The sequence below is a fragment of the Mizuhopecten yessoensis genome, unplaced genomic scaffold, assembly GCF_002113885.1.
Source record: "Mizuhopecten yessoensis strain PY_sf001 unplaced genomic scaffold, ASM211388v2 scaffold10661, whole genome shotgun sequence".
Taxonomy (NCBI): domain Eukaryota; kingdom Metazoa; phylum Mollusca; class Bivalvia; order Pectinida; family Pectinidae; genus Mizuhopecten; species Mizuhopecten yessoensis.
This window is the reverse complement of record NW_018408658.1, coordinates 31,572-44,242: the sequence shown is the minus strand read 5'-3', so window position 1 is coordinate 44,242 and position 12,671 is coordinate 31,572. Positions and strand designations below refer to the sequence as shown.

General features: G+C 35.9%; 1 protein-coding gene across 5 annotated transcripts in view; it reads right to left on the bottom strand.

Moving 5' to 3' along the window:
• The window catches only part of LOC110461783, a 31,642-nt gene extending 26,407 nt beyond the window's left edge, over positions 1-5,235 (bottom strand). For all 5 annotated transcript variants that reach the window (XM_021515444.1, XM_021515443.1, XM_021515445.1 and 2 more), the window contains exon 1: positions 4,856-5,235. In XM_021515444.1, the coding sequence (XP_021371119.1) occupies positions 4,856-4,907 (52 nt within the window). In that variant the 5' untranslated portion in view covers positions 4,908-5,235. The remainder of the gene's footprint in view (positions 1-4,855) is intronic.
• Between the last annotated feature and the right edge of the window lie 7,436 nt (positions 5,236-12,671).

Genomic DNA, 12,671 nt, shown 5'->3' with positions numbered 1-12,671 from the left:
CTCCGATAACTTCTAACTTTCTAAAGCAGTGGGTTGAGCATCAATGATAAACTGCATACGTTTTCCATGCGTTACCTACATCGGATCGGCCGACAGCGGTAATTTTTGTGGGTAATTACTGAGCAGTCCTGTTGCATGGATACACGTCTGCATTCTTCTGTGTTAGGAAATGTTGCATGTAGATTGTTTTCAATTCGTTGTGTGTATTTTTTTATAATTGAACGCGACCCAGCACCTTTTAAAATACTAGTAAAATTCCTCAGAGGTTCTAACGTCGCTTGTCTGTATAGATAGAAGCCAGATAGCCGTGTCTGCTCCAATGCAAACGGGAAACTGATACCATTATATACACTATAGGGAAACTGTGGTGAGGGATAACTCCTTTCATGAGTAGAAATATAAGTGTTTCACCTAGAAACCCGACCCATCTCTACGATGTCACCCCAAAATAACACCGTACTAAAGTCCGACGGCACAGGAGTCCAATTCCGATCTGGCTATTACATTGTACATTACTGACTGCTGTAACAATGATATAGTTGTGTCCGTTTTCGGTGTTGAGACCCTTGTTTAAAGAGCTGGGACTGGACTGTGTCTATCGCTAGTGATAATTTTCCCATTCCTATTACACTTTTTTGTTGTTAATTAAGAGTGTAACGATATTGATTACCGTATACGGAGCGTTACTTGTCCCCAGTATCCCTACTGTAACAAGACCTTATTAACGTATCTGATCAATTGCTTCAAGGATTTTTCTCGGCGCAACACGGCGACAGAGAATTGATGAATAGGACAAAATGACATTGATAAACGTGAGTGTGCTCCTCCTACAGCGCAGTGATATCGAGTCCCCGGACCTTATTGTTGTTCTGCACTCTCAAATCATTCTAAATAAGCAACAAATAGTTGAGGCGACGTGGGTGCTACCTGTAATACATATATATATATATATACTATAAGCTTAGTACTGTAATGAATAAGGTAGCAGATTCACCGGCCTCGCAGATACAGCGTACAAAAGGGGATGACTCAGTATATACATATTTGTCATCCGACTTTCTTCTGTGTAATAAGTTTGTGTATCAGGATGTTGTAAATTGTAATCACCATCCGTCACTTACTGTAAGGTATGTCAAATATCTACACACGTACATAGATGGCCCCTATCTACCTGTACTATATCTTCACACCTACAAGCATATACATGCACTATAAGGTAAATCATAATACCTACACACGTAAATAACACAAATGGACTCTATATGTACATACACCGAGAGGTATGCCAAAATTCCTACACAAATACATACAAACGACCTGTATCTACATAAGGATACTGTAAGGTGTGTAAAAATACCTACCGACCTCACATACATACAAATTGCGTAAATCTGCATAGATTACTGTATAGTGCCGGGGTGTTTTTTTATTCCTTCCTCGTTGCTTGTATACCATAGACTCTTTTGTAAATACTCGAATACTATTTGCATTTAACAAGGATCGTAAAAAAAAGGCCAAATATTCTCATAAATGTGTCAAAATCAACAACTCCATGACATTGATGCGGTTTGTAATTGGCTTATATTCGATATCATATTTTCCAACATGGACGATTCTATTCTAACAATACTAACCTTCTGGATAAAATGCTAGTTGGAAAGCAACAATAAATTAATCTTTTACAGCACAATTACGCAGAAAGATACGGAGAAATACTGCTTATCGTTTCCCGAATTAGATCACGATACATTGTAAGCAAAGCTAAGACTAACCAACCGTTGTGGGGATATAAGGGCTACCGGAAGTTACAAGATACCTTTGTAACCGCCTACGTAATTCTCGTAATACCATATAAATTGAAGTTGATTTACAAATGCAAAACAGCCACTGTCATCAAACCATGTCAAAGGAATTGAGCATTTCACGAACCACAGTTTTATTCTTCTCATCAAACGGCCCTCAGCTCTGGCAGAAATTATAGCCTATTCATAAATATGTCGTTTAAAGTGAGGAAAGCAGACTTGCAGATTAAGCAAATATGAACTTTTTCTTGTCCATTACAGTATTAAGGGTCTGTTTGTTTGCTAACAATTCGATCATTCGACATTGTAATATTGTTTTCATTGCTATAGGTAAGTAATGCTGATCGAAACTTGATCGACGGGATATTGTCAAGTTAGTGAAATGTTCGCTTGTAATTAAGTTGTATATTGGATTATCATTTTCTTTCTAGCCACCGGACCGGCTGATGGGGAAAATGGCATTTATATGGTACCAAGTCGAAGTGCTGATCTGCGTGACAAATGAAACAGCCAAATATATTTATAGATACAGTAAATGTTCTTGGTTTGAATGAATCCAATGTAAAACATGTTCTTGGGAAATAACAAGAATCTGCGAACATCATGCATGACAGGGTGGGAACACCATCAACAAGAGAGGCCCGCGAGTTTGAGCGCATGAAGCAAACAGTGCGTGAAAAGTCACTGAACCAAACAAAGTGACTTGGTAAGATGTTAGCGAGTGATGAACAAAAGGACAGTTTGCGTAGACCAAACTTCAACACCGACCTTGTCTGGTACAATACACTTATTATCTTGTGACGTATTCATAAACTAGTACCGTGGGGTTTTAAAACGAGTATTGAGGTCCAACAAGCAGTAAAACTTCAATTTCGAAAAAGTGATTCTTACAAAGAAAACAATTTCAGCAATCATCAGGTAAAATACTCGAAACGTATAATTGCACGTGATCTTAAAAAATACCAAAGAAGAGCAATCGATACCTTTAACATGACCTTCTAATGGCGGCGGCGGCTGCAGAAAGCATTCTTAAGTACATTTGTAAACACGACAAAGACATGCACCATTTCACTAACCATTACTGTAGCTTACTTAATTCCGACTGTCGACTCTAACTCAGTCTATTACGCTGTTACGTTAAAGGGGAATATAAACGATATCTCAGCGGAGCGAGAGACGCCAGATATTGCGCGGTAACTCAGCGAGTATTGTACCATTTACGTGTACGCTTCCAGGACCTAGGGGTGACCCAAGCCGACTCAATTATGTGAATTTCAACCATTGTAAATGGCAAAGGAAGAAAAGCTTCACCAAACAGTTACGGCAATGTCATGAAATGTTTCAATGATCATCATTGACTAGCCTCTGCATACATTTTTACAGAGAAGCATTGCATTATTAGACTATAAAAAACGCTACACAAAGACCAAACAAGAAAGAGTTGTAGCAATTTAAAACCTCCTTTATTACCTAGACTGAAAATAATTTTACTATCGGAGTCTGATACAACGTCGCCGGTTACCTTCTTGTTGCGTAATACGTTTTAATACAAGATAATTTAAAGTCTTTCATCAGAATTTCTTCCAGGCGGGGTTGCACATTTAGTCCCCTAGCCAGAAACTAACAATTATGTACTATCCTGTTTTCACCTCATTTCTTACAAATAGGGTTAGCTACTGGGAAAACCTGAACATCTAAAAGCTGGCATGCACAGTCAGAACCTCGAGCTACACTAGGGCCAATAAGTGACCCATGTTTAGACACCTGGAACGGAAGTATACTTGGATGTGTGTCATGTTACGCTGAAATTGTACGTGTGTAATCTTACGGTAAATTAGCCCAGGCTATTTGTACAATGTTTAAGCATCAGAGATGCCTGTGCGTTTGGTTGTTGTTGAGCCCCACTAATGACCTTGTCACACTGATACTTCGGGGTCAGATTGACGCTTCGGTCGCATTACTATTGCAGAAGGCCATGTATCCGATCGGCCATGTCTTTAACCAGCTTCCTGGGGACAATTAGCTATATATATAAACCAATACAATTTCCGCGTGATCGTAGCCGTCCCGCTTGATCACTTCCAATACAATCCATTAACACGGTCGGGTTTTCCTTTGAACTTAGAGCCTATAAAATAGTAATAAGGTGTAGAAACAAGTATATTGACTAGCGATATAGCCCCAGGTGTTAGCCAGTCCATACGCTTGACCTCTGGTGACCTCGCAGGTAAAGAATTCGCGTGGTGGCTCGCTTACATAGACATACTCCTACTGAATACACTGTAACAGTGTAGTTTTTTTTTGTGTTAAAATGACAGAGATAGTTAATGAAGGTTGGAGACAACACCTTGGTATCGATTTAAGGCTGTGTAGCGTGACGTACACGTCCAGATCGTCTGCAGATATCGCGCCAACTATATACGTGTGTCACAAACAGGCCCTCCACGCCTAGTTAGCTTCAATAGACCCGCATTCATTATCTTTTTCACAGAACCAGCGTCAATGCAATCCTCAAAAATTATTACAAAACTAAACGAGAGCCGTTTGCCATATACTTTTCGATGTTAAATAGTAAAATCTGGAGCAACATCATCATTGCCGTATATGTATGACAGTAGACAGAACCACCACACTAGTAAGGTGTGCCTTAAAAGCTCCGGAGTCACGGATGGTTGCGCTATAGGTATGGAGGATTTTTAAGCGACCGACAGCGATTGCAAAGCTATACAAGGTATATGTAATATCTGCCAATATACCGGCGTGGTAGGCGTTTCTACGGTTACAATACTGAAAGTCCAGGAACATAACTTTGTAATATGTAGCATATTCAACAACTTAATAAATCATTAAGCATAGAAATTCCGTAGATTGTTGGGTAAATGTCCTAGGCCACGTTGCACAAGCAGTAATATATATATGGCTTTCCCGGCGCGCGTTTAAGTAAGGCTAGCCGGCTATGTATAATTTATCTACCCAAGCTGGGTGAAAGCCCCACCCGCCATGTTTTTAACTGACACAAAGTTGATAAAGCTAAGATCGATACATGTACTTACGCAAGATGGCCAGCAGGGTCAGGACAACCAAACCATTTGTGTAAGCTTCCATTCTGTAACAAGTCCGGATCGAACCCTTTCCACACGAATCCGACACACCGCAAATGCAGCTGAAACCGAAGACCGTGATAAGATCACCTACAGCCGGGTCCTCGCGAAAGGGACGCTCTTCAGAAACTTGACGATCTAGTAAACAAATTTACATCCGCGGTTTTCGTATTTTGTTGATTCGTGCTGTGTACCGGCAGTGTTTGTTATATAAATATGTATGATGATGTGACCGGCGGTATACTAAATACAGGTAACTTTACAGTCCCACACGAGTTAAAGAGTTAGCAAGGCCAGGTCTGTACAATAAAATAGACTACGTATCAATAGCACAGTGTGTCATCAGAGTTATAGATAATCACTATGACAAAAACAAAAGCAGAATTTCCATTTATATGTACGTGTTTTATTTTAAATACTGGAAATTTACATCAACATCATCACTAGAGCGTTGGCAGTTTACCAGGAATGTATGTTCTAGTGTGAAACTTTCTAACTTATTATAAATACAGCGGAAGAGTATAGTAGTTAGCACTAAATGAATCAGATACAGTAGGTCAAACACATGAGTTCAACAAGTTTGATCTGTGGGTGAATATTTTGAATTGAAAGAGAAATCCATATCGCAGTTTTCATAACTTAAAAAATATTTATATTATAAATGTTACATTAAAAAGCTTCATGAAATTAATGAAGGCACATACAATTGAATACAGGAAAATAATAAATATATACCAGGTATATTTTAAAAGTAAATTACCGATATGTTAAAGATACATGTATATAATAGACGGTTAAAGATATATTACATATGTCACAGATGTATTACAGGTATATATGATTAATGATACAGGTTTAGCACAGGTATGTTACGTGTTAATTACAGGTATGTTACAGGTATATTACAGGTATGTTTCAGGTATATAACAAGTGTATCACATGTGTTACAGATATGTCACAGGTATGTTTCAGGTATATAACAGGTGTATCACATGTGTGTTAAAGGTATATCACATGTATAACACAGGTATATCACATGTATCTTACAGTTGTATTACAGGTATATTACACGTAATACACAGATTTATCACAGGTATATTACATCTATATAACAAGTGTATCACATGTGTTACAGATATGTCACAGGTATGTTTCAGGTATATAACAAGCGTATCACATGTGTTACAGATATGTCACAGGTATGTTTCAGGTATATAACAAGTGTAGCACATGTGTTACAGATATGTCACAGGTATGTTTCAGGCATATAACAGGTGTATCACATGTGTGTTAAAGGTATATCCCATGTATAACACAGGTATATCACAGGTCTGTTACATGTTAATTACGGGTATGTTACAGGTATATTACAGGAATGTTTGATGAATGTTACAGGTATATCACATGTATCTCACAGGTGTATCACAGGTATGTTACATGTAATACACAGATATATCACAAGTTTTTTTACATGTTACTTACAGGTATATCACATGTGTCTTACAGGGGTATTACAGGTATATTACACGTAATACACAGATTTATCACAGGTATATTACATGTATATAACAAGTGTATCACATGTGTGTTAAAGCTATATCACATTATAACACAGGTATATCACATGTATCTTACAGGTGTATTACAGGTATATTACACGTAATACACAGATTTATCACAGGTATATTACATGTATCTTACAGGTATATCGCATGAATAACACAGGTATATCACATGTATCTTACAGGTATATCACATGTATCTTACAGGTATATAACAAATGTATCACATGTGTGTTTAAGGTATATCACATGTATAACACAGGTATACCACAGGTATGTTACATGTTAATTACGGGTATGTTACAGGTATATTACCGGAATGTTTGATGTATGTTACAGGTATATCACATGTATCTCACAGGTGTATCACAGGTATGTTACATGTAATACACAGATATATCACATGTTTTTTTACATGTTAATTACAGGTATATCACATGTGTCTTACAGGTGTATTACAGGTATATTACACGTAATACACAGATATATCACAGGTATATTACATGTATATAACAAGTGTATCACATGTGTGTTAAAGCTATATCACATGTATAACACAGGTATATCACATGTATCTTAAAGCTATATCACATGTATAACACAGGTATATCACATGTATGTTACATGTATATAACAAGTGTATCACATGTGTGTTAAAGGTATATCACATGTATAACACAGGTATATCATAGGTATGTTACATGTTAATTACATGTGTGTTACAGGTATATTACTGGTATTTTTCAGATATATAACAAGTGTTACACATGTGTTACAGGTATATCACATGTATCTTACAGGTATATCACATGTATCTTACAGGTATATCACATGTATCTTACAGGCATATCACATGTATCTTACAGGTATATCACATGTATCTTACAGGTATATAACAAATGTATCACATGTGTGTTAAAGGTATATCACATGTATAACACAGGTATATCACAGGTATGTTACATGTTAATTACGGGTATGTTACAGGTATATTACAGGAATGTTTGATGTATGTTACAGGTATATCACATGTATCTCACAGGTGTATCACAGGTATATTACATGTAATACACAGATATATCACATGTTTGTTACATGTTAATTACAAGTGTATCACACGTGTCTTACAGGTGTATTACAGGTATATTACACGTAATACACAGATATATCACAGATATATTACATGTATATAACAAGTGTATCACATGTGTGTTAAAGCTATATCACATGTATAACACAGGTATATCACATGTATGTTACATGTATATAACAAGTGTATCACATGTGTGTTAAAGGTATATCATATGTATCTTACAGGTATATCACATCTCTGTTACATGTTAATTACAGGTGTGTTACATGTATATCACATGTATGTTAAAGGTATATCACATGTATGTTACATGTGAATCACAGGTATACACAGATATATCACAGGTATATTACATGTTATACACAGGTATGTCACAGGTATGTAACATGTTAATTACAGGTATATCACAGGTATGTTACATGTTAATTACAGGTATGTTACAGGTATAGTACAGGTGCATTTGATGAATGATACAGGTATATTACATGTCACATGTGTGTTATAGGTTTTTTACATGTATGCTATATGTATATAATAGGTGTTTTAGGTAAATCAAAGGAAAATTGCATATATGTAATAAATGTATTAAATAACAGGTTTATCCAACTTGAATTAAATGTACATAACTTATATATTACAGGTACATAACAGATAAATCAAAGATGAATTACAGTATACTGCAGGTGTGTATCACGGGTATTTTACAGGTGCATTACAGGTATAAAGCAGGTATTTTACAAGTATGTTACAAGACTAATGAAGATATATTGTAAGTGTACCCCAGGTGAATTACAGGTATATTACATTATATTACAGTTTCCTAAATTTATAATACAGTATACTACAGGTACATTACAGGTATATAACAAGTATAAAACAAGCGTATCATAGATATATTGTAAGTGGGGTCCGGATACATTTCATCAGGTATATTACAGTTTACTTCAGGTCTATTACAGTTTACTTCAGGTCTATTACAGTTTACTAAATTTATATTACAGCATACTAGTAGTATATAACATGTATATTACAGATTACTTCAGGTCTATTACAGTTTACTAAATTTACATTACAGCATACTAGTAGTATATAACATGTATATTACAGATGTATTGCATGTATATTACAGTAATGTAACACATTTGTTGCAGGCATTGTATTGTAAACTTAATTGCCTATGAAGTGAAATTATATGAAATACGGTTCAGATGTATAAAAGCAGGTGCCGATGTAGAAGGCTGTGTAACACCCTGTATATACCACGTCTGTGATCTGGCCAATCATATCCTGCCGTTTATTTAAGATATTTGACAAATACATACATCATTTTTCATTATCTCATTGACATGACATGATAAGTTTAAGTTTCTGTTAGCATTACCAAGCCGGTCAATTTTAACACCGAAACCTTTGCAAGAGCACGTTAGATAAAACAGTACTTCTTTAAATCATCAACATCGTTATGACTTAATATAATTTCGGAGGAATGGGAAAACAATTATAAATTTTGTTTGTATTGAGTCCCCAGAAGAAATTATCTAAGAGAAGAATCCATGTTGTAAAGTGCAATGGTGTCCGAGAAAAGCGTGGCCTTTTCACATGATTATATGGGTAAAGATGAGTAATCAAAAGCGAACCATTATTTTCCAAGACCCCTCCATGTTGATTAACATTTAACAGATTCCACGTGCCAGTAGGGGACACTGGGTCCGTATTCGTGAAATTAGCTCACTCAATCGTGGATTGCATGCTGATCTCCGGGAAAAAAATATTCAAACGCCTCCATTTTCAATGATTTTGGCGGTATCTTGAGGAGGTCTGAAGACGAATGTCAGTTTCAATGTCCAAACGTTAATTTTTGACCTGGTTGCAAGATTACAATAAGTAATAATTCGCTGACCATAGACATGCTTGTGCATGAAAGGGATTTCACGGATACGGGCTCAGCTTGTGAGTACGCAAAAGACTCTAGAACAGACGTTGACGCACCCAATGTGTGAGGAAGTTCCCGTACCCTATTGAACACACGCAGTACTAGCTCAGCGGTCGGTGGCGCCGAACCTTGTTAAACAATTGTCGAAATGTGATCAAACTTCAGCATCTGATCGTTAACAGACACGACGGTCCAACATCATCTGACGATCGTAAATAGTCTTATTGGTTAAAAATCGACATCTGAACGTATAAAGTCCCTTTTGGTCAAACATCGGCTCGCGATCGTAAATAGTCTGATAGTCTTCATGGTCAAACATCAAAGTGCTCATTGTATTATTGGCTTGAAGATTCGTTAATTCAACTAATGATACTTGCTTTTTAGATACAAATAGTTTTGCAATTTTATAGTTACAGTGATCACGAACTTTTTTTCAGTTATCAATTTAAACGTTTATGAAAAAATGTTGTTTTTCAGATTCTCTAACGTAATTTCTCTTGGAACAATTTGCCCACCGGTGTAAATTAACCTAAGACTTTTATCTTATTCCAACATTACCGAATTAAACAATTTGAACTTGTCAATAGAGCTATTGGTCAACAGACTAATATTCAATGTTGTCAGGCATTCTTCCGTTTACCCGATAACCCAGAAACTTAGGCATGTTGTCCATAGCTGGTATACCTCGCGGACACGGTGCTGTCCGCACTGGGCACTCTGGAACAACTGATAATCCAGCTCCGTCATTTGTATACACTGTATTTTGAATTGAAGTTTTTACTTGGGATGACGTTTAACACTACAACTGGTGAATCTGTCTATCTGTTTATCAGCTATCCTCGTTTTCAAGTGGTTGCCTACTGTATTATGATAAGAATATTTGCGTTTGTGTCTATGTAACAGGTATAATTGTGTTATGTTTCTGGCCAAATATTGTTCATGTTAAACATTGGACTGGTTATTAGCTTGTGTTGTAAAAGGCCCTGCTTGTATAAAATATATCAACTCTTACAATTTCCTTAAGTCCAATATTTTCTTAGACAATACATTGCTTGAGACTTTCTTCACCTTTGAGATGTTTTATACAGGTGGCCAGGCCTTCAAAAACTGAATGGCATGAGCTTAAATGACTGACCGGTTATAAGTCGTGGTCTGTCGTGTTAATATTTGGTGGGTATAGCTTATCCTGTTTCATCATTATAGCTCAATATCTTTTACTTACTAGACCTTGTCGTCCTATTTTAATTTACACTATATTAGTGTATATTATGTCAATTTTTACTCTTTTGCTATATTAGCATGTATGTACATTACACTTGAAGTGTTTTAACCCTCCAATATATAGCAGCACATCTGTGATATGCAGGTGTTTCATTATTATCTCTTTACATCATTTTTAGTATGGTACTTTAAACTTATTGCCTGTGATATCTAACTATATGCTATTGTATGTTTTACTCGCTGATTATGTGCTAGCTTTCTGTGATAGTGTATAGCTTGTTTTGTTGTTTTCTGTTTGCTTTTTTATCATGTTTGTCGCAAAAATATCGCTACAGCGCTAATGTTTCTCTTTTTGATAAATGCGACGTTAAATAAAGTTTCTTGTATCTTGTATCTTGTTATCTGACCAATTTTCAACTTAACAGAGTGACCACTGAGCAGTATACGATGGTAAAGACACTGTTGTGAAATGAAATTGTGCCTATGGCTGTCATTTCTTGGCCAATGAACAGCCAAAGTATGGTTCCTGTTTTTTTTATTACTTTGTACTGATTTACTTGTATACAGCTGTACCTGGTAGACAGACAATGAACTGGGTTAATTGAAATGGGATTAATTGCCTTGAAATCACACAAGGTGATCAGGTACAGTACATCATAATCCAATGTGACCACAGGTGATTGGTCAATGTGTTATCACTGCCTATTGGTATAGATATCATATCGAAAGGAAAGTATATGTCAGCGGGTGGTCATTTTGCCCTAACAATCTCTATAACTGCCACTGAAGTTGTTTATACCTTTAACAAGGGACAGGTCATTACCACATGGCCAGCTGTTGTTTAAATAACCCCTTAAGGGGAACACACAGTAGGACCATGGGAGGAGGGCTGTTTATGTCCATGTATATGTAAATTCACATTATCACATTTAAAAACCAACATTTTTGTTTTCTTCTGCAGACTTTTATGATCATTTGAATAATGTTCACGTAATGCGGTTTACGATGATGTTTTTATCAACAACTCTTTTCGACAAATATAGATTACGTAAAACTTTTAACCGAACGTTTTACAATCGCTTTTTAAATGGAACTATGTGGATGCAAGTGCTACGAAAATGTAACGGAAACGAAACGGAAATGGTACAAGAATGGTACGGTATAGCTACGGAAATGTTACTCAAAGTGGTAATATAATATTTGTCTGTCATTTTTTTTTATTTCCGTAAGTTTAACAACTTATAGGATTTGTATTTGTATAACAACAAATAATCTCAAAAATCAGCAGCAACAACAACATCAAAGAAATCATTATTGTCATCACTTTCATCATCATCATCATCATCATCATCATCATCATCATCATCATCATCATCCTCAATATTACAACAACATTAAGTATCAACCATCTTAAAAATGTAAAATTGTACGAACAAAACATGAACATGATACGATTGAATAATAAAAAAACTAGGTAAAACAAAATATAAGTTAAACAATCCTTCGTTTGTTAGCTTCAATCATAAATTTACCTAACAGATTCAGTTCTTTTACATTGTGTGTATTTACTAATTCGATAAGTTTGAATACAGATGGGTTTTGCCAGTAATCCTTTTTGATATATTTTCTCCTTAGATCTAGATGACGTGGGCAGGTAAATAGAAAATTCATCTTTTATCGCTGTTAGGTCACAGTTACTGCAATATCTATTATTCCTTGCAATATTCCTGTACCTTTCCGTTTCTATTGAAAGATTGTGAGCTGACATAGGTAATTTGGTTATCATAATTCGACGTTGGTTTGGTATACACTTCGTAAAATAATATTGCAACATCAAGGTATCTACCATATATCTATAGTGATCACATTTACTTGAGAAGGCCAACGAATTGAATAAAGGTTGATTCGCCTGATCATATATGCGCTTTTTAATAATAGGTAATAGATCCATATCTATCC